General features: G+C 38.8%; 3 protein-coding genes and 1 long non-coding RNA gene across 5 annotated transcripts; 3 read left to right on the top strand and 1 right to left on the bottom strand.

Moving 5' to 3' along the window:
• Nucleotides 1-1,116: 1,116 nt before the first annotated feature.
• Nucleotides 1,117-2,830, top strand: LOC131332699 (protein FAR1-RELATED SEQUENCE 4-like). The gene is made up of 5 exons (XM_058366993.1): nt 1,117-1,534; nt 1,613-1,759; nt 1,862-1,998; nt 2,264-2,427; nt 2,536-2,830. The coding sequence occupies exons 1-5, from the start codon at nt 1,117-1,119 to the stop codon at nt 2,828-2,830; spliced, it is 1,161 nt and encodes a 386-aa protein (XP_058222976.1).
• Nucleotides 2,831-7,420: 4,590 nt separating this feature from the next.
• On the bottom strand, nt 7,421-9,114 carry LOC131333771 (uncharacterized). The gene is made up of 2 exons (XR_009201901.1): nt 8,556-9,114; nt 7,421-7,931 (listed from the first exon to the last, which is right to left on the bottom strand). It is a non-coding gene; the product is annotated as an uncharacterized LOC131333771 (long non-coding RNA).
• A 2,927-nt stretch (nt 9,115-12,041) lies between these two features.
• LOC131333770 (kinesin-like protein NACK2) lies at nt 12,042-13,731 on the top strand. Of its 2 annotated transcripts, XM_058368501.1 has the most exons (3): nt 12,048-12,145; nt 12,730-12,823; nt 12,925-13,731. In XM_058368501.1, exons 1-3 carry the CDS (start codon nt 12,050-12,052, stop codon nt 13,041-13,043), a joined length of 309 nt encoding a protein of 102 aa, XP_058224484.1. In that variant the 5' UTR covers nt 12,048-12,049; the 3' UTR covers nt 13,044-13,731. The 2 variants fall into 2 exon arrangements, 1 of the variants encoding a protein (XP_058224484.1); XR_009201900.1 differs by having other exon boundaries at nt 12,042-12,145; nt 12,726-13,731.
• Nucleotides 13,732-15,079: 1,348 nt separating this feature from the next.
• On the top strand, nt 15,080-16,572 carry LOC131333769 (protein MAIN-LIKE 1-like). Its single transcript, XM_058368500.1, has 4 exons — nt 15,080-15,215; nt 15,301-15,806; nt 16,031-16,277; nt 16,402-16,572. Exons 2-3 carry the CDS (start codon nt 15,530-15,532, stop codon nt 16,201-16,203), a joined length of 450 nt encoding a protein of 149 aa, XP_058224483.1. The 5' UTR covers nt 15,080-15,215; nt 15,301-15,529; the 3' UTR covers nt 16,204-16,277; nt 16,402-16,572.
• Nucleotides 16,573-21,000: the final 4,428 nt, after the last annotated feature.

Below are 21,000 nucleotides of genomic sequence, written 5' to 3'. Positions count from 1 at the left end.
TTGGACAAAATTTTGTGTTTTTTTTTTAAAACTCAAATAACGTGTTTCTATATATTTTGATCTACCAAAATGAATAAAAAAAATGCCAAGAAAGCTTTTGTTTCTTTTCTTTTTTCCATTGAAAGTACTCTACAGTGTTTGGAGATGTGAGGTATCAATCTTTTTACCTCTCGTATGCTAAGCAATAGTCATCTGAGCTACATCCCCGTTCGTTGTGCTTAGTTTTTGTCAAACCAATAATTCCAAAAAAAAGTTCTTAAACCCATCATAAAGAACAAAGTGAATGCTTTCAAAAAACGTAAAGTGAAAAAAGTACTAGGTGAATTTTTTTTTTCTGGAAGGTATGTTAGTTTAATAGTAATGTTTTATCTCCTTGAGTTTAAATAAAATGATTCAGGATTTTGTATAGGAAAATGATTTTCATGATTCTCTTTTAGCCACCCACACTCTTTTCTTTTCTTTTTCTTTTTGTCTTTATCCACTTGAATTTACTATCTTGCCCTTTATTTAATATACTTTTTTCACACATCCAAGGACAATATCGTAAATTCATGTAGAAAAGGACAAAAAAAAGAGTGTGGGTGGCTAAAGGGGGAGTGTGAAAATCCACTCCTTTTTGTATATAAAAATAACGCTATCACCTCTTTTAGTGTTTTTTTTTTCTTTTTATTTGGTGGAAGAACATGAGAAACTTATATGATGACTGGGAAAAAAAAAAGGACCTTTTTTCAATAAATACCAAATTTTTAAATCCTCTTTATCCATGTCATATAAAAATTCATCCCGCCATTTTTTCATGCTTATGTTTTCATCATCTTAGTGTATGAATCTTTCTTACCCTTTTCACTATGATATATATATGCGTTATCTGGTAATTTGTTTATTATTTGTTGCCTTTGTTTCTAAACCAAGAAGTCGCCAGAGTCTATTCCGTTGGCAATGCCTCCAAATAATGAGTGTGGAGAATAAGAAGAGGTGTGGAATGGAGACATTGAACACGAAGAAGAGGTATGGAGTGGTCCTTCAAGCAAAGACTGTGATGAGATAGAAACTACTAATGATGAGAAGGACGAAACAGAAAATTGTGAAGATTAAGTTGAAAACCCAAAAGAAGGAATGGCATTTGATACATCGGAGGACACATATCGTTATTACTTAAGATATGCTAGAGAAAAAAGATTTGCTATTGCAAAAGGATCATCAAGAAAGGGAAGTGATGGAAACTTGAGGCATATAGGGTTTGAATGTTGTCATGCTGGAAATGTAAGGGTGAGAACAAGCAACCCGGTCAAACCACGGTCACAAACAAAAATTGATTTTCCAGCTTATGTTACTGTTGGGATACACCCAGATGGAAAGTGGAGGTTAAACACTGTTGTTTTGAAGCACAATCATGAACAGAGCCCGGGAAAGGCAAGGTATTTCAAGTGCAATAGGGTACTGGATGAACATGTAAAAAGAAAGCTTGAATTGAATGATAAAGCCGAGATCAAAGTGTACAAGACTTATGACTCACTTCAGATTGAGGCAGGAGGTCCTGATAAGCTTCCATATCTTAAGAAAGATTTGTGAAATCATTTGGACAAACAACGACGTTTACGACTTGTGGAAGGAGATGCTGAAGTGATGCATCGTTATTTCATGAGAATGAAAGCCAACAATTCTGACTTCTTTTTTGCAATGGATTTGAATGAAAAGGGTCGATTAAGGAATGTATTTTGGGCTAATGCAAAGAGTAGGGCAGTTTGCAAGGAGTTAGGTGATGTTGTGACCTTTAACAAAACGTACTTGGTAAATAAGCATGACATGCCTTTTGCTCTATTTGTATGCGTGAACCATCATTTTCAATCTATTTTATTAGGATGCAAGCTCATCTCTCATGAAGACACAGAGTCATTTTCGTGGTTATTTGAGACTTGGAGGACGTGCATGTGGGGTTGTGCTCCGAAAGCAATGATTACTGACCAATGCATGGCCATGAAGAATGCTTTAGAAAATGTATTCCCTGACACCCGACATCGGTTGTGCATATGGCATATTATGAAAAATTTGCCCGAAAAATTAAATGGGTGCAACGCCTATGAGAATATTAGTTCGTGTATGCGTAAAGCAATATGGAATTCATTGACAATAAAACAATTTGAGAACGCTTGGGATGGATTCCTCAAAAAGTACGAGTTTCAAAGTAACCCATGGTTAGCAAGGTTGTATCTAGAGAGGAAACGATGGGTTCCTGCTTATGTGAATGATTGCTTTTGGACAGGATTGTCATCTACACAAAGAAGTGAGTATAAATTCATATTTTGATGGTTACATTCATTCAAAGACGACCTTGAAACAATTTGTAAAGCAGTATGAAAATGCATTGGCGAATAAGGTGGAGAGTGAAAGCCAAGAAGATGTGAAAAATTGGCACACTTATATCCTGTTAGTAACTAAAAATGACTTGGAGCAGTAATTTTAGAGTGTTTACACGCATGAGAAGGTTAGAGAGTTTCATGATGAATTTTTCGGGAGACTTGAGTGTTCTTGTAGTCTAAAAAAAGAAAGCGTGTCCGAATATGAGGTGAAAGAGTGGGTTACATATGGAGAAGGAAAAAAGAGAAGGAGATTTCAAGTGTCATTTGTTGTTGATCTTAATTCAGAAACTAATGCAGCACATTGTAATTGTCGATCGTTTGAGTTCAGAAGAATGATTTGTAGACATCAACTGACGCTGTGGTGTCAAATGGGAGTTGAAAGAGTGCCTGACAAGTATATCTTCAGAAGATGGTGCAAAAATGTGAAGAGGGTCTATATTAAAATTCGGATCAGTTACGATAAATACTAAACGTCAATTGAAGCGCATCGGCATGACAACATGTGCAATCTCTTCAATGAGGTTGTCGATTTAGCGGAATGTTCTCAAGAGAAGTATGACATGGTGATGACAATGGTACGCGAGCTAAAACGAGAGTTGATGGAAGCTTCGGTCATTTGTGAAAGTAATGTGGTTTCAATTGGTGATGACATGGGTACTCATATTGATCCTATTTCACTTGGAGATAGGGTTATAATTTCCAAACAGAGCACGAACATTCTTGACTCGGAAGATCTTCAATGAAAAAGGAGACCGCCATGCAAAGGGAAGCAAGGTGTTGTGGAAATAGCCGTTAGAAGAAAAGAGTAAAAAAAAAAAAAAGTCATTGTCCAATGAAAAAATCAAGGTATAAGTTCTTTATTATTTGTTGCTTACTAGTTAATTTTTTTGTTTGAACAACTTACTAGTTAATATTGACATATAGATCTATTGAATGCATGTGTAATAGTTATATTTGTTACAAATTTCAGGAGGTTGAGAAGATTGCGGTTGGCCATTGTCACACCCCAAAATGGGAAGTGACCGGCCATGAACCACAAGATTGAAACTCGTAGAACATGCAGCCTAAAAAGAAATTTATTAAAAACCAAGGCAATGAACTAATAAATAGTCAACCATTTTTTTTATTATTAAGAACAACTCCAACCAATTAAGTTCAACAAAAAGTATGGGGCACAACCATCCCATGAACCAATCAATATCTAGAGATCCAACAATAATAAAGAAGAGTCGTTATCTGACAATTGTTTCGAATGCGAAAGCGATTTATTAAAATAATATTTGAATTAGACACCCTAAGGAGGTTAACAAAAGAAAGCTCCGAGATGTCACCAGAGTCCTTGCCTAATTCCCCAACTTGCCTGAAAGAGAAGTTGGATAAAAATCTGTCAGCTGGCGAGCTCAGACAATAGCAAGTATGTATAATAAATAAAGTTGAAAGCGGGGATTAAAATAATTTACCATTAAATCATAATTTGGCATGCGAGGTGTCCAATAAAATAATATATTAATCAATAAAGCATTTAACCAATAAATATTCTTGGTGGTGATCACAACAATAACTCCATCAACAATGGGGAATCACAATCAAACAATACCATGGCCAAAATAAATCTCATCAAAATTGGATCCAATATAGAACTTAGAGTTACCAAGGTTGGCAGCCCGTGGTACTTTTCCCTAAGACAATCCGGCGAAAAAAAGCCGTTGCGCATTAGGGTCACCGGCCTAACACGGTCTTTTCCCTAATGGCCAGGATCACCAACACGAAGAGGAATAATTTCCCTGGACTTCCGAAATAAATGTTCCCATTAATATCCACCAAGTTCTCACAAAAAAGAATATTAACAATTGATCTCAGAAAATTCATCGCAAGCCAATTTATAGAATTTATAAACAGTTTTGAGTCTCCGAATAACATTCATATAAATTAGGAAATACTTTTCAGGTACACAGGGATCTTTCGAAAATATGTAATATACTTAACTACTCACCTGGGTCTAAACGTAATGCAAATGAACAACGCGAAACAAGTCTAACCTGAACAAGAATCATGTAGCACTATTATCACTAACTGTATCAACATAATTGTCTAAGAAAAATACTCTTCTAACCTAAGACTAATCCAACTCAACCTCAATTACAAGAACCCATCATTGTAATTCCAAGTCTAAGGGTCCACGTGCACAAACACATGGCACTACCGCCAAAACTCTTCTGTTCCATAAACCAAAACATCCAAATCCCATAATCCCACATTCAATAATAATGTAACTAAATTCGTTTACACTTGTCCCATTCACCCATACTACACAAATCACCCCAGCCCACACACACACCACATCACACCACTCACCAACCCAAAGTCACCTCCAAATTCCATGGTCCAATAGCATGATGAAAAGGAAATAATTCTAGCCAGAGAACTTTGTGCAAAACTACAAGCAAAACCCATTTTTCCTTTTATTAACTCCACTGATCCACACTTTCAATAAACCCAAGTTTTGTTTTCTTGTTGAAGTCCCTAAAACTACTATAATGTGGAAAGGAAAAGAAGGAAGAAGAACAAGAAAGAAAAGGAACATACCAATTCGGCAAATCTTCCACCAAGCAAAACCCTTGACTGCGGCTACTCTCTCTCAAACGAATGATATAATCCAATATAAAACCCTAGTCTCATATTACTGACCCACGTTCACCCCTTATAACCACTTAATAAAAGTACTTATTACAATACAACACCAAATACTAAAACTATTTATACTTAAACCCCAACACTATAATAGTGCCGACAACAATTTATACTATGTCGAGAGAGAGAATATCAATTAGGATCCAAATCCTAAATCTTTTTTATTTATTTATTACAAAAATATAATTATTAGGAATAAGAAAAGACAGGGTGTAACAACCATGGGTTTGAAACACAAGAGAGTATTGTAAATGTACATATAAGGAACTTTATTTTAATTGCATAATCTCCTGTTTCATATAAAAGTTATTGATAATCATTCTTTATTGTTGAACAGGGTCACCCAAGCTACATGGGGCATTCAATGTGGCCAAACATGATGCCCCATAATATGCAAGTAAATATGATACAAGGCAGAACCATCTTCCCATTTTCTCCAACTCTTTGCTCAACCGGAACAAGATTGAACCAATTTAGGCCTTTTTTTCCAAGTTCACGAAGCTTCTTCAATGGCCAAGTTCGGAGAGGTCAATCAATTCTTGCGGGCAGCCAAGTTTGTGGAGGACAATCAAGTCTTTTGGAAGACCAAGGTCAATATTAGGGGAGACCACAACCAAATTTACTACAAACTCAATGGGCATGGATGTGAAGGACAACCAAGTTTCATTGATATGATGAATTCAACGAATAATAATGGAGAGTAGTTCACTTGGTTGTTTTATGGAAATGATGAATATGTTGTGTTTTTTTATTGGTCATGACATTGATGAATCTGTAATGTTATTAGCATTACGACTTCTTTGTTGAACCTGCGAATGCTGCAAAGTTGCAATGTGTTAGATTATATTGGATGAGGCAATTTATGGCAGTCCAATGTATCGTGTCGTATCCATATCGTGTCTTGAAAGACGTGTCTCATGTTATTTTCTAGAAAATTGGACAGACCCTTGTTTTCAGTCTCTATTTTTTTTTATCAGCAAAGATGAAATTATATTAAAAAGGGGAAAAGGGGAAAGGGGATCCAACAAAGAGTTTGGACAAACACCTGAAACGAGCAAAAGTCCAACCACCAAGGGTCTACAAGGGATCACAAAATAGAAACATTAGAGCCCAACAAAACACCCAAATAAAACAATACAACCCAAACACCCAAATCCCGGCCCACCCAAGCCAACCCCCAAAACCCTAACCACAACGGCACCCACTACTGTACAAACAACCGGAGAAACCAACCTCGCCGTTAAGTCGATCCAGCTGCTCCCCGAAGTAGCAACCGGCGGCTGGACACCGGCCTACAAGGGAGACCACCGATGCAGCCACGGCTTGGGAACCAAAACCGACCACCAAAACACAACAGAAAACACAAAAAATCCCCCAAGATTCACGATCAACACAAGCAGCAGCAATTGACCGAAGAAAACGAACTGTTGGTCCCTCGCGTGAAAGATATCTCAGAAAGGCTATCAGCCGAAATTCGGCACACAAAGACGACCAATAGCAAACCAATCATGAGGACCGCAACCAACTCGCCACCGCCGGAGAGACACTAAACCAGATCTGACTGCCATCTTTGCCAATCGATTTTGAATAACACCTACAACAACAAAAGTTAGAAAGCCCTATTTACACCTCCACCTCCACCGCATCACTGCCCAACGCCTTCACCCAAGGAAACCAGATCAAAAACCCCACCACACCACCGCCCGCGACCACCGATCATATGAACACCCAGTGTCGCTAGGCCTCCAGAGGTAGCCAGGGAAACCTCCAGTCGGTGGCGGAGAGCAATACACCCAGCCGCCACATCCTTCCCATGAGAAAGGGTGGTGCCCGAGACAGAGACAGAGAGATACAGCGAGAAGGGTCTGGATCTGGAGAGGAGAAAGAGAAAATAGAGAGATAGCGGGAGAGACAGGAGGAGAAAGGAGCTCGGGGGGGGGGGGGGGAGAGAGAGAGGCACCCCCCACCCCCCTAGGCAGTGGTGCTGAGGAGCCCTAGCAGAGAGTAAGGTAGAAAGAGAGGGTCTAATGAGCCTTGTTTGTCGTGGTTTCACATAAGAATGTATTTTATGGCAGTACGTATCATGTCCGTATTCTATCTTGAAAGATTTATCGTATCTTGGATTATATTTGATGAATGCAACTTATGGTAGTACGTATCGTGTCCGTATCGTATCTTGTATCTTGAAATATGTGTCTCAAGGTATTTTCTAAAAAAATTGATAGAGTTTCTCTTGTTTTCGATCTTGCCCGGCGTCATAGCTTCTCAATCAAACACATTGTCATCTTTACTCAATAACCACATTGACAAATCATTCTAGATTGCTATGAATTAAAAGAAAAGAAACCAACGGTGCCATCCATCAACCCTATCAACAAATTTGAGCATTTGAACAATATATCCAAACCATGTGATAGCAAAAAGAGCTAGATTGCTCTCCAATGAAAAAAATACATAATGTTTTACAAAAGAGGCATGAGCCAAACATCATCATCATCGTCTACCCTAAGCTATATTACAAGCAAAATAAAAAAAATCCCAATCACTAGCATCTCTTCTTGGCTGGATGCTCCATACACCAAGGGGAACTTGATTTTGGAGTTATGGAACTGCTTTGTGCTCTCCCTCTTGCTGGGACAGTAGCAGTTTTGATGATCTTGATGCAAAAAGCACCCAATTGCAAGATTCTGATCTTCAGTTTTCAGCATAATAAGCATGTTGCTTCACCCTTAGGCTCTTCTCAAACAGCCACAGTAAACAAAGAAAGCAGCAAATTGCATATTCCAGTATAAGAATTATTGGCAGAATGAGCAGAGGAAAGTCAACAGCAGATTCCAATGCAGGTTTATGAATTTAGCAGTTTACAGCATGGCCATAATGCTGCAAAAGATTCAATCAGCAGCAACAGCAACAAAAAATGTAATAGCAAAAAATGAAGCAATAACATCAATCCTTGACAACAGCAAAAGCAGCAACAGTCCTTGGCACTGATGTTCAAGTGTTGAAAAGGTTAAACCCTACCTAAAAAGGGTTAAACCCTCACATTAGCATGCTCAAAACACACAAAGATCACTCTAACTATAGTTTAAGTGTTGAACTAACAAAAAGGCCAAATTTTGGCCACTATTTCTTAGCAACTGATGTACATATTAATAATCCAAGATTTGATTATAAGTACCATTCTAGAAGTAACTTCAAGTAAAATGATTAAGAAACACAAAGCCAGATATCTAATGCAATCAATTGGGACTTAAGTAAATCAGTGGATGACAAAACTACAGTGCTAAGGTGAGGCGGTTGTCCATGGTAATAAAAGAGAACTGTAGACGAAAAAGGAAGCTCCTGTGGTTATGCAATTGTGGTGATTAAAGTGACCTCAATTGGTACAAGCTCACTGAAGTTCTAATAGGTTTTAAATCTTATCAACTTATGAAGTCAGAATGAAATTCTCCTTTTCCATTGAATATCATTGTTAGACAAGTAATTTAAATAAGTAATATATACCAATGTATGTATTACTCTCCTCCAAATATTTCCCAGCTTCAATTTGCTCTCCTCCAAATATTCCCTTGCTTCCTCTCTGAGATACAATTTGATTTCAATTCTATGCCGAAGTTTTTCATTCCATGTATCCTCAAAAAATGCGCCATCAGCCTTTGATTCCCAAACATACCTGGAAACCAATGATTAAGATATAGTTACAATTATTCGGCTAACCTTTTGATCCGCAATTGGAACCCTAATTTTTTTTTGCAAAAACCCCAATATCTACGAATTGAAATTGGAACCCTAGTTCAATCAATACTAGCATTCGAGAATGATCGAAAGACTGACCTTCGTCGGTGTACGGTGGCGGTGGCAGTGGCGGTCGAGACCTTTGAGATCGATACTAGTAATTTTGATTCGAAACTCGTCGGCGTACGGCGGTGGTGGTCGGCGGTGGTGGAGGCATCTTCTCCGTCGTTGTCATCGGCAATGGTGGTGCTTGGCAGTGGGTTGGGTTAGGTGTGGTGCCCCCTCTTCTCTATCTCTCCGTTCCTCTGCACGACTGAGAGGGAAAACAAGGAACACGTTCTAATTTTCATATTTCTTTTTTTTTTTTAGGGACACCCCAAAACGACGTCGTTTTGGGGAGGTAGTGGATGTGGTAGTGTATGTAGCATTCCTGACATACATATATAGATCGGAGCGGGTTCGGGTAATATCGAGGTGGGTTTAGGGGCAAGGCACTGTCACCTTGAACCCTACCTGAACCCGGTCGGGTTTTAAAATTTTTACCCTGACCCCGATCCGATACCCAGAAAGGAGGTGGAAAACCCGCCCCGTTCGAGACAAGGCAAGGCGGTTCGAGGCAAGGCAAGGCGGGGCGGGTATGATTGTCATCCCTAGGTTTGACCCCGTGACCTCTATTTACCTCTTAGACAGACTTTTATGCTACACGATGCATGCAACTTACATGTGACATAGAAATTACATATTAAGCATGGAACTTAGCGAATGGATACCATATTCCATGATCGTGGACCAGTGGCGACTCCAGGAATATTAGTTCATGGGGTCGGAAATTCTCTCAAGTTTGACTCACATTCAACCAATGTCTAACATTGTTAATTATTGGCCAATTCAATATTCAAAAAATTGCACTTTAAATTATATATCTCAAACATTTTTAAGGCGATGCAATTTTCTTGCTTGTTTTTTGAAAAAAAAAATGTATTGTCTCCGTCCTAAAACCTCACATTTGAAACCTCTCATGTAATATCAATGGGTTAGATCCTCCGGGCATTGTCCTGTCTTTAATTAGGCTTAGGTTTGAAATGTTAGGCCTCATGTTCGAAACTTCACAAGCACTATCAACTCTTATGGGTTTGAACATACGGGGTATTGTTTTGACTTTAATTGGACCCCGTTTTAGTGGACGATGGGATTGGATTCTCATGAATTAGTCAAGGTGCGCGTATACCCTGAATTTGTCGCAAGAGTGGATTCATATAAATTATTAATGGGTTCATATACTGGTCAACTGATTCCTATAGCATACTACTAGTAGCATATTAATTTTTCGTTTTTCGCCATGGGGGCGGCCGACCCCACTAGCGTAGCTATGGCGTCGCCAGTGATCGTAGTGATGATATTTGTCTTTATTAGCCCAGCATGATTGAATGTATGTTATGTGTTGTTAAAAATTTCATTTGATTGCGTTAATGAACCAAGCATGTGTAGATAACTATTATTAATGAATTGTTTAATCATTACATAAAAAGGATGTCTTGGGTCGTGTTATTCATCAGTCATGCTATGTCTTAAGATGTGACAGTATTCTAAACTATGAGTTAGGCCTGACGTACGAGAGCATATATCCTCCTCCTCTTTAATAAGAATGTCTTTCGCTTGTCATTTTTTGGACAAGTTTGCCCTTGCTACTTTCTGGGCAATCTTTGCTACTTTCTGGATGGACAATTTTGCCCTTTTTCTATTGTCTTCTTCTTTTGTTGTAGTTGGGTGAAATAGCAATTTTACTCCTTAGACTTAGTGGGCTACGTGTTGTTTGTTGGGTCTTACTGGGTGATGTGGCAATTTTGGGGGTGAATATTTGTGTTTTGGTGGAGCTGTGTACATATACTATACACAGGTTTTGGCAAGTGCTGTCATGCGAGAAAAGAGAGAGAGCGAGGCTTGGTTAGAGACAGAGGTTTTTAGTAAGTGCTGTTTGGTGGATTATCGTTGTTTGCGTTGCGGAATTTCGCAACTACTGCTTCTCGGTTTCTTGCCGTTTGCCCTTCGGATTTGCGTTGTTTGCTTTCGTCTGTTCGGTACCTGTCGGTGTGTTTTATGCTTTAATTTCCAGTTCGATTTGTGTTCGTAGAGTTATTTAGGGCAAGTGTTTTGTACATTTTTTTTTTTTTGGGTATTCTATTCATGTTGCATGTATGCTTTTTTTCTTCAGTGTTTTGTTTTCTTGCTTTCTGCATTCTTGATTTTGTAGTTTATGTATTTGATGAGGATGATATTTCTTTTGGTATTCTATTGCTATTGCATATGCTCTATGTTATAGATTTGCTATTGTTCTATTTTTTGGTTATTTGATTTGTTATCTGGAAGATTTTATTTTCATGTGTAATCTTTGTGTGAATGTTTGTTTTTTGGCTTGATGAGAGTTATTTCAAAAACAAAAAAAGTAAAGTTAAATTTATTTGGACTTTTTCTTCAATTCGAATAAAATGCAATGAAATCTTTATTTGAATTGGAGTTTGCTTATTCATCATATATGACAATCTGTGCTAAGGATCCATAGTTATATATGACAATCTGTGCTAAGGATCCATAGTTAAATGGTCAGAGAGCCGAACTTGTAATTGGAGAATGCCTAGGTTCAATTTTTACAACATGCATGCAGTTAACCATATGGAATTAATTTAGATATGTGTTACTTTGTGAGTGCTATAGATTAATCCATATAGCATTAGTTTAGGAGTATGAATTCTTAATGCGAAGTTTTCTGCTTTAGCAATATGGTTGTCCGTGTCCTATTTCGCCGATGGTTGCATGTGAAGCATCGGAATCCTGAAATTCCACATGGTGGGTTTTATTGTCTTCTTCCCATTCAAGGTCGAAGGGTGATTGCCGCTGTTGCAAGGTATCGACGTCCTGGTCAGTTAGAGTATAAGGCATTTAGTATCTTTGTACGCGAGTATGGGGAGATATTGGGTTTGGGTGAGAATTTAATATGGACTGAACGTGAAGATTTGGTCAAATGGCTGGATGCTCTTGTTCATAATTCATACACACGCCATAGTACCCCAGGTATTTGTTTAGTTTGGCATATAAGATAGATTAAGTTATATAATTTATACATATATGAGGTCATATTGTATACCAATTGTTTGATAGTGTTGTGAATTTTAATTGCTTATATTTTGAGTACTGTTTGCACTTTTTTATTTTGTAGGTGTTGGACGATGCTGGTATAAATGAGGTTGAATCATCTAATGTTCAAAATGAGGTCGTGGATTGGGAATGCATCAATGAGATTACCATTTTGTTCCGGAACAGCCTGCAAGATCGATCCCTGTTTCAGACTGCTTTTATATTTGGTAAGAAAATTTTCTAAATTTCTTCCAATTGACTCCGGTTCACATGTTTATTTGCATTTTAAATGTGAGATAAACCGGTGATGAAATGATTTAGGTTATTGATTTAGAGCACATCGAACTAGGTATTGAGAGCAACAACGAAAGGCTTTTTTGAACATTGGATGATTTGGATCATGTCCATGTGAAGGATTTGCATTTCACTGCAAAAATAATAGTATTGTTTTCACATGCTCTATGCAATTTGTTGGTTCACTTCAATCACCTGTATTCCTCTGTCAGGACACTAACGCCAAATGTGTCAAAACTCTACTCATGATTAAGCATTCATGAACTACTATGTACCCAAGTTTTCAAACAGACTGAAGGATAAAAATGAATGAGGTTAATCTGTCATGGCTTGATCAGAGGTTCTTAATTCACTAACAATTTGTAGAAAGAAGGCCCTTCGGGCATTTTTTGATGATAAAAAAAGTGTTGTAGAAGTAGATGTTTCATAAGTGCACAAATTTTTTTTTTTCGTTGATCGTATTGTTTTCTTATTCCAATCTTCCTTGTTCTTGTTTTTGTTTCATATTGGTAGATAGATAGAGTATTTGGTGGCGACAACCAGACTAGGCACGTTTATGAGGAAGGAGCGCGCAAAGGAAATTGCTCTTTCAGTGGTCAGTGGCATTAACTGTGAGTATAATCTTCATGCTATTGTTTTCTGGTAATTATGACCTCATTTACAAATTGAATGAGATGAGAAAGGTTTTCACTTCCAAATTTTCTCCATTCAGCAAGTATTTTTGCTTATGGGCAAACAAGCAGTGGAAAGACGTACACCATGGTTGGTATAACCGAATACACAGTAGCAAACATTTATGACTATATACATAGGTTAACTATGAAATGCTGATTAGGTGTTGCTTTTTTATTTCATTTTCGTAATCAATTATCAGTTTGTTTTCTGGTTTAAAACCTTTTTCTTCCCCTTTCCCTCTATGTTCCCCAGCATGAAGAAAGAGCATTTGTTTTGAAGTTTTGTGCAATAAAGATCTACAATTACGCTATAAGAGATCTCCTTACCGCGGATAGTACTCCACTAAGGTTCTAGACGATCCAGAGGTTTCCTTTGTGCGGGTGACTTTTTATGTTGACAAACTTAAGTGGAAAATGAGTAAAACCGGCTTGCACTTGTATATTATTAGATGGTTAGCTGCTTGTTTTTGCCAATTCCAGTGAGTTGCTCGTTTGTTTTGTGATCCTATTCTGTCCAAGCTTCAGGATTTGAATTACATTTGCTTATTTTGACTTTTTATGTTGAGAAACTTAAGGGGAAAATGAGTAAAACCAGGTTGCCTTTTCCACTTCTTTAGTCTTCCCCTTTCTCACGGTTATTAATCGATGACGCTTACTATAACATAATAGGTAATATGTTGAAAACGTGCCTTTCATTCAGTTGGTTTCTCAACCTTTGTCCAGGCAGGGATGTAGAAACTAGACAAAACTAGGATCAACAGAAGATGATTTTCGTATGGGTTAAGCTCCCGATGAAATTAGCATGTGCCTAGAAATCATGTATGTGCTAAGCTTCTTTTAAATTTCATAACGACAAAACGTAAATTGCTTGACATTGTGACCAAACCCTTATGCTTAGGAATTTACTTGCTGCTGCACAAGTTTGCGCTCTGCCGAAAATATGTTCAACTTTCGGTTAACAACTGCCGAACATAAATTTTCAGTAAATAGTTGTTGAAAAAAATATTATATTTCGGTAATTGGATGCTGAAAATATATTTCAATTTCGGTAACTAACTATCGAGTATAATTGGAAATTTTTAACGGACTATGAAAGAAAATAAAGGGCTGCGAATAGCAGTGCCCTTTTTTTCAAGATACATGAGTGATTCTTTGGTATTTAATGCTCCAAATTTCATTGATGAGTGAAAGACAAAGATTGGCAAAACTCATGAGAGTTTCTTCGAAAAAATCAGTTAATTGGTCAAGGTAAGCAAGTTCATGCTGCTTTAGTTAGAATTGGATATGGGTCTGATATGGTACTAAAGAATGACCTAATAGATTTGTATGGGAAATGTGGTAGAATGGACATGGCTTGTGACGTGTTTGATAAAATGCTTGAAACAAATGTTGTTTTGTGGACGGCTATGATGTGTGAGCACTTGCAGCAGGGTAATCCCAAATCGTCACTATTACTTTTTTGTTGAATGGGTTATAATGATGTTAAACCCAATGAGTTCACATTTTCGACAAATTTTAAAGCATGCGGGTTAAACCCAATGTGTTTCAAGGTTTCTTTGGAAACTTGAAAAATATATTCAACCATATGCTAGGAAGCATCAACACTCTTAGAGATTGCCATGTTCATGTCGGACACTCCGTGGACATGCGACACGTCGAGAAAAAGAGAAGAAAAAAAATACACAGAAATTAAACTCTTATATTTAAGATTAAGAGAGATGACATTCATTAAAAAGAGGGGTTATTGCAAGGGAGAAAAAATTACCATCCCTTTGGAGGAAAGAAAACACCCATCAAGGATAAAGTCCTCCCCTTCCGCTGTGGCATTAGGGTGGTGAAAACCCGAGGAAGAGGGAGGGAAGGAAGGGAAGGGAGAGAGAAGGCGGCTGCCCTGGTTTTTTTCTTAGAGAGAGAAGCTCTCAAGTGGGTCGAATGAGCGTTTGATGTGGTTGAATTTTTACTCACAATACCCAGGTTATGAAATGTTTCTTGGCGCTTGGATCCTTTAACAGATAAACCACACAAATTCTTTCTACCATATTTCTATGTTTTAAGATATAGGATGCTATATCTCCAACTATTGAGCACGTGTTACATCTTGATGTGTGTGTTGTTCCTTTTATGTTTTCATCGATGTACCCTTATTGAGCATGTATTTCAGTTTCCTAATATCTAAGAGAACGTGTGGGATTGACAATTAATCTAACATATAGGTCGTACTATGGACCTCAACCTTAATGAGCTTCGTAGTCCTGACTCGGGGCCTAGAGATTGGTCGATTCTATGTTTACAACAGCAGCACCGCTCTCGAGAAGTTTGGGAAGCTGATGTAAGTGACATTTGGATAATGTACATACTTCATAAACTTTTGTGTAAATTTGTCAATCTAACCTATGAATTACCAATATATTTAGCGCACGCGGCCTGTGGATTCAAAAAAAGTCAGAGTTTGTAGTGCCAAGAAAGGTGTACGAGCATTGCCATGGCCGTCACCCCCTGTTTTAGAGTTGATATGGCGTGCCCGTTTAGAGGGCCTTTGTTCATTGCTGTTTGTGTCCGTGGATTGGGGTCTCATTATGGCACTTTTGGAGCGATGGTGGCCTGAGACACACGTTCCACTTGCGGCCCGGTGAGTCCACAATCATGCTACAAGATGTTGAGGTTTTGTTAGGCATTCCGGTTGAAGGTAAAGCTGTGACTAGAAATAAAAACTTGAAGCCCCATGATTTGTGTAAGCATTTATTGGGGGAAAACACTACAGAAGAGTCGGACATAAACGGCATAAAGGTCAAGGCCAGCTTGTTAAGTGATAGGTTCACTGGCCAAGTAGAGGAAGGGGCTGACCCAGAGGTTGTTGCATGCCAGGCGCGCGGCTACTTGTTGTTGCTTATGGGGGAAACCATATTTGCTGACCACTCAGGTATGTTGCAATCGTTTGTAGAAAATATTTCAAATGTTCAACGCAGGGCTTTATATTTGCTTCCATCTGTGATTTGAAAGGTAACCAAATGAATTAAAGTGGACAAATTATTTGGGTTTTATGACTTTATGATACTTATATGTAGTGGTTGTTTTTAATTTTTGTACAGTCTGTTAAGAACCTTCCTCATATTTCCTTTGATTGTGTCTTCATTTTCCACACAGGGGGATATGTGCACTTGGCTAACCTAGAACGTTTGGAGAACTTTGATGAAGCTGGGACGTACAGTTGGGGTAGTGGTGCTCTTGCCAATCTCTACCATAACCTATGTCATGGTTGTAAGGCTGGCATAAAACAGATTACTGGCTGCTTCATACTGTTGCAGGTTTGGGCTTAGGAGCAGTTGCCCTACCTTGCCCCAGGACGATTAGGGAAGCGTGCTCCAAAGGCTGGTGCTCCACTTATTGGACAGTAACTTCACTTCAAATTTAAGCATAAAAGAGTTTAAAAAATAATTTTGTTCAAAACTTAACATGTAGTTTATTTTTGTTGGATATTCCGTTCTTTCTTTATGTTGAACTTGTACAATTCTCAGGTGGGACAATGTATTTCATTCCCCTGACTTTGCGACCCATCTCGTAGGCACTTACAAGTACCACTTTGACATCCAGAGACCAGATGAGGTACATACACAAGTTTGCTTCAATACCTCTACTCTTTAACTATTTTCATGACCATCTTGTCTCCCTTCTTTACAAAATATGTTCATTGCATTGAACTGCTAAAAAATTAATACCCTTACCCTTTAATTGTTTTCATGACCATCTTTCTCCCTTATTTACAAAACATGTTGATTGCGTTGAACTGCTTTGATGTATTTTTTGAACATATTTTTTTGCAGGTCATTTGGACCCCATACAGTGAGGAGCTCCTTGAGTCTCTACCAGAATACTATCGGACTGGCAGAGCTGTTTGGCGGGCTAATGTTCCCCTAATATATTATGCTACTTGTCAATATCACCAGCCCAAGCGAGTCATGCACCAATTTGGTTTCCGCCAATGCATTCCACCACCGTCTCGCTCTCTAGATCCGCCGCATGATAAAACCCTTCAAAGTGGTGCGTTAGATTGGGCCTTGAAGTATCAGACAATTATAGAAGTTTGGAATAATAGACTTAATCTAGTTGTACCGCCGGGTGATATCGACTTAGTTGAATACCCCTTCAACGACCCTTACGTGGCTTGGTATGATAGGAGTGGTAAGAACAATTAACTTCAACTTTAACCTTTCCATATGTACGTCACTACGAAATTCATCAAATAACATGTGTTAATGTTTCATGTGCAGACTCGTTGTCTTAAGGCCCTCAATATGCCGGGGGTCCCCACCCCTTACCAAGATGTTGCTTTGGCGGGGCTTATGCACATGGGCGTGTTCAAAAAGTTTTTGTGCCTTCAACCCCCATAACACGGTGTTTTTAAGGGCAACCAAGAGTTGGGTCAGCAAGGTGAGGGCTTATTAGAGGAAGAACTCCAGCCACAAGATGATGCAGCTGGCCACGGACATGACCATCCTCACGTGGAACACCCCGACAATAATATTTCAATTCCACTACATGCACCACCACCACCACATGAACCTAGTTTTTCTCCTCTCCCATATTTTGCCTCGTTTGTGATGAGTCCGTCTATTTTTGACTCTCCGGTAGTTGAACCGACAGTTGGTGGTGGTTCGTCGTCTCAAACTTGTTCACATTCAGAGGTACCTTGGGAGCAATTAGAAGTGGTTGGATTTGGTGCAAGTACATTCAGTCATGATAGCTTCGTGCAGGCAAAGAGGTGGAGGATTGATGAGAGTAGCTTGGGGGGGGGGGGTCGGTTGGAAATGGAGATATCACTCAGGTAGGTTTGGACGCCCAAGACTTGCACGTTGACCCACAACATGAGGCAGAGGTAGAGTTGGATTTTGTTCGAATAATGATGGTCAGGATGATGAGGTTAAGGAAGAGGCAAACTTTCAGGATTCAATTGTAGGGGGAGACAGAGAGGGTGAAGGAGAGGTCACTCAGTCTACTACTAAGACTCCTGTTGTTGCCCAACGTAGGAGTACGCGGCAGAGAAAGAAGCCACGTTGTGGTACGAGTGGCACAATGTGCAAGGATGGAAGGGGAAAGACTAAGCGGGCTTGCCACTAAAGGTAGGGTATGTGCATATTATGCTATCGGTTTTTTTGTTTAATATAGATAACGTTAGTACTTTTTGCTGAAGATGAAGATATGACTTTATTGGTAATGTTGGTGGAACTCAATTTAAGTTTGTGCTCCAATAACACTCCTTTTCTTGGCATGAAAGACATGTAGGTAGGCAAATTAGTTTTCAGAGATTTTTATCTTTTTGCAAATGTGTTATCATGTGGAGCAATGTCTGGATATAATGGATGGGCGTGTCCGTGTCCGACACGCCGAAATAGGAAATGGATGGTATTGTTTTATTGTAATGCATGGTGCTTTGTTTGTTTTGGCAAGTAGGTATTATGTATTTAATGGCTTTGAATGGTTCCAGTAGAGGCGGACTTTTGCTTTTTGAATATTATGGTCAATGGCAAGTAGGCCAATGGGTTTGAATGGTGCCACTGATTTTGGATTGATTTGTGAGACAATGAGAAGCAGGTATATGCATAGAATATTATGTGTTGGAACTGATTTTTTTGTTGAAACTGTGTTGAAGCAGGTATATGCAAATACACCAATGTGTAGACTGTTTTTATGTTTTTTATTTTGGCAAAAACGTGAAACTGTTTGTTTGGCCAAGAAGAGAGTGTAGGCCGAATGATAGAAAACACATACTGCGACGATCCACATTGCCATAGTCCGACTCATTCTTTTTGTTCTATCGTTTTATTTTAGGTTTTTGTTTGACTCATTGGCATATGCTTCAATTGTGGAGCTTGATCAATTTAATAATGATAATGCCATTGGACAAAACCTTATGGTCCCTTCGGCTGAGATAGAATATGGAAGCTGTCCCCGTGAAGGGGAAAGCCCTTTAAAAGATGAATTTGAAGCAATGATAATTAGGATAGCTGAAATGGAGAAGTTAGAGAAAATTGAAACGAAAGAAGTGGAACTAGAGTTGAATTTAACTGAATGCCAAGATCAACTTAAAGCAAGCACTGCCTATTTTTTTGTACTGTAGATCCTCAAAAGATGAATTAGTAGTAACCACACCTTCCTGGTAGGTCCTTGGGACTGCTATTAGTATCAAGAGTCCTTGGTTCTTCATTTTTTAGTTTTTGGCCTATGGACGTTTAAACATTTTTGAACTTTTGGATTCTGCCCGATTTGTACTGGGAGTAGTACTGATTGGTTTGCTTACTGCTACTCTGGTTTTACCTGTTGTAGGACGATACCCGTCTCCACTAAATTATCATTTTTTTCCAAAATCTTGATGCACGTACATATTTATTTTATTTTTGCATTTGTAAATTTTGTGTGAAACTTTTGTGACCTATCAATTCGTCTCGACGAGAGGAATCGAAAAAGTAAAAAAAATTGATCGAAACTCATAATTTTTTGAATAAAGACAAATGCGAGTCAAAAAAACAATTTTTTCGAACTTATTCTTTTGTCTTTAAAAAAAATTACAGTATTCGTTTCGACTAAATTTTTTATACTTGTTAAATTCCTCTTGCTGAAACGAATCAACAACAAATTGACGCAAAACTAAGAAACGCAATATTTTTTTTGGTATAAAGACAAAAAATAAATTACTATTTCACTTTTAAAACTCAATCCACCCAAAGGGCCAAACCGGCCTATGAATAGACTGTTTGTTCCCAAATGAATATTGTCAGGCCGTATTGGCTCACACCCTAACTAGACTACCCTAATCGAATCTTGTCAGGCTGTAAGGGTAGAGCCATTTGAAGTGGTGCTAGTCTTATGGAGTGGAGCCATGTGAAGTGGCGCTACCATTATTGGGTGGACCTCCCGATAGAATCTTGTGCAGGCCGTACGGATAGAGCCATTTGAAGTGGCGCTACCTAAGAAGAGCCATTTCAAGAGGCGCTACCATATCTGGGCCCCATGCACAGATCGGCCTAGTTTGACCTGAATCTTGCCAGCCGTATTGGCAAATCGAATCTTGTCAGGCTGTAAGGATAGAGCCATTTGAAGTGGCTCTACTTTGGTAGAGCCATTTGAAGTGGCGCTATTCTTATAGGGTGGAGCCATGTGAAGTGGCGCTACCATTATTGGGTGGAGCTCCCAATAGAATCTTGTGCAGGCCGTACGGGTAGAGCCATTTGAAGTGGCGCTGCCTAAGAAGAGCCATTTCAAGAGGCGCTGCCTAATCTGGGCCCCATTTGACCCGAATCTTGCCAGCCATCAATCTGCACGAGCAATGACTTCACATTGGGTGGGATGGGAGGTCTGAGCTTTTTGAGGGACAGGTATTTTTTAAAGAGAACTCTCCCATTTTATATTTCATCATACATTCCATAGGTAAAATGTGGTATTCATTGAAAACATTGCATTCTCTTACCTGTATCGATTTTTTTCCCGCAGATATTTCGAAGCTTGAGGTTAAAAATACAGTGAAAAAATATAGCATGGACAGAAATTATGTGGCAAAGACAAAACAGTCCACAACCCGTTTATTGGTCTACAAATGCGCAAACCAAAACCCATGCTTGTGGCGACTTCGAGCAATAAGGAAGTCGGATCAAGATGTCTGGAAAATTACGCGATATGCAGGACCCCACAGCTGTTTGGCTTTCAATGTCACCACAGATCATCAGATGCTCGACGCTCGCTACATTGCAAATATGATTATGTCAACCATGGAAGCAGACCCAAGTACGAAGGTCAAGGCATTTCAAGCAATGGTAAGAGATAAGTGCGATGGTTACTACCCATTGTATGCAAAGACATGGGCTACAAAGCAAATGGCTATAGCAGCCATTTACGGTGAATGGGAAGAATCATTTGCGGAACTCCCTCAATACCTGGAAGCTATTAAAGAGAGGAATCCGGGTACTCAAACCCATATCATAACAAAGGAGACAAGCAGGCCGGGACATGTTATATTTGATGCTGTGTTTTAGGCTTTCGGACCCGCCATTGAAGGATTCAAGCATTGTCACCCAGTAATTAGTGTTGATGGTACTTTTTTTACAGGAAAATACAAGGGAACG

The sequence above is a fragment of the Rhododendron vialii genome, chromosome 7a (genome assembly GCF_030253575.1).
Source record: "Rhododendron vialii isolate Sample 1 chromosome 7a, ASM3025357v1".
In the NCBI taxonomy this organism is placed as follows: Eukaryota; Viridiplantae; Streptophyta; class Magnoliopsida; order Ericales; family Ericaceae; genus Rhododendron; species Rhododendron vialii.
The sequence above is the reverse complement of the archived record's forward strand: the minus strand, read 5'-3'. Positions and strand labels throughout refer to the sequence as shown.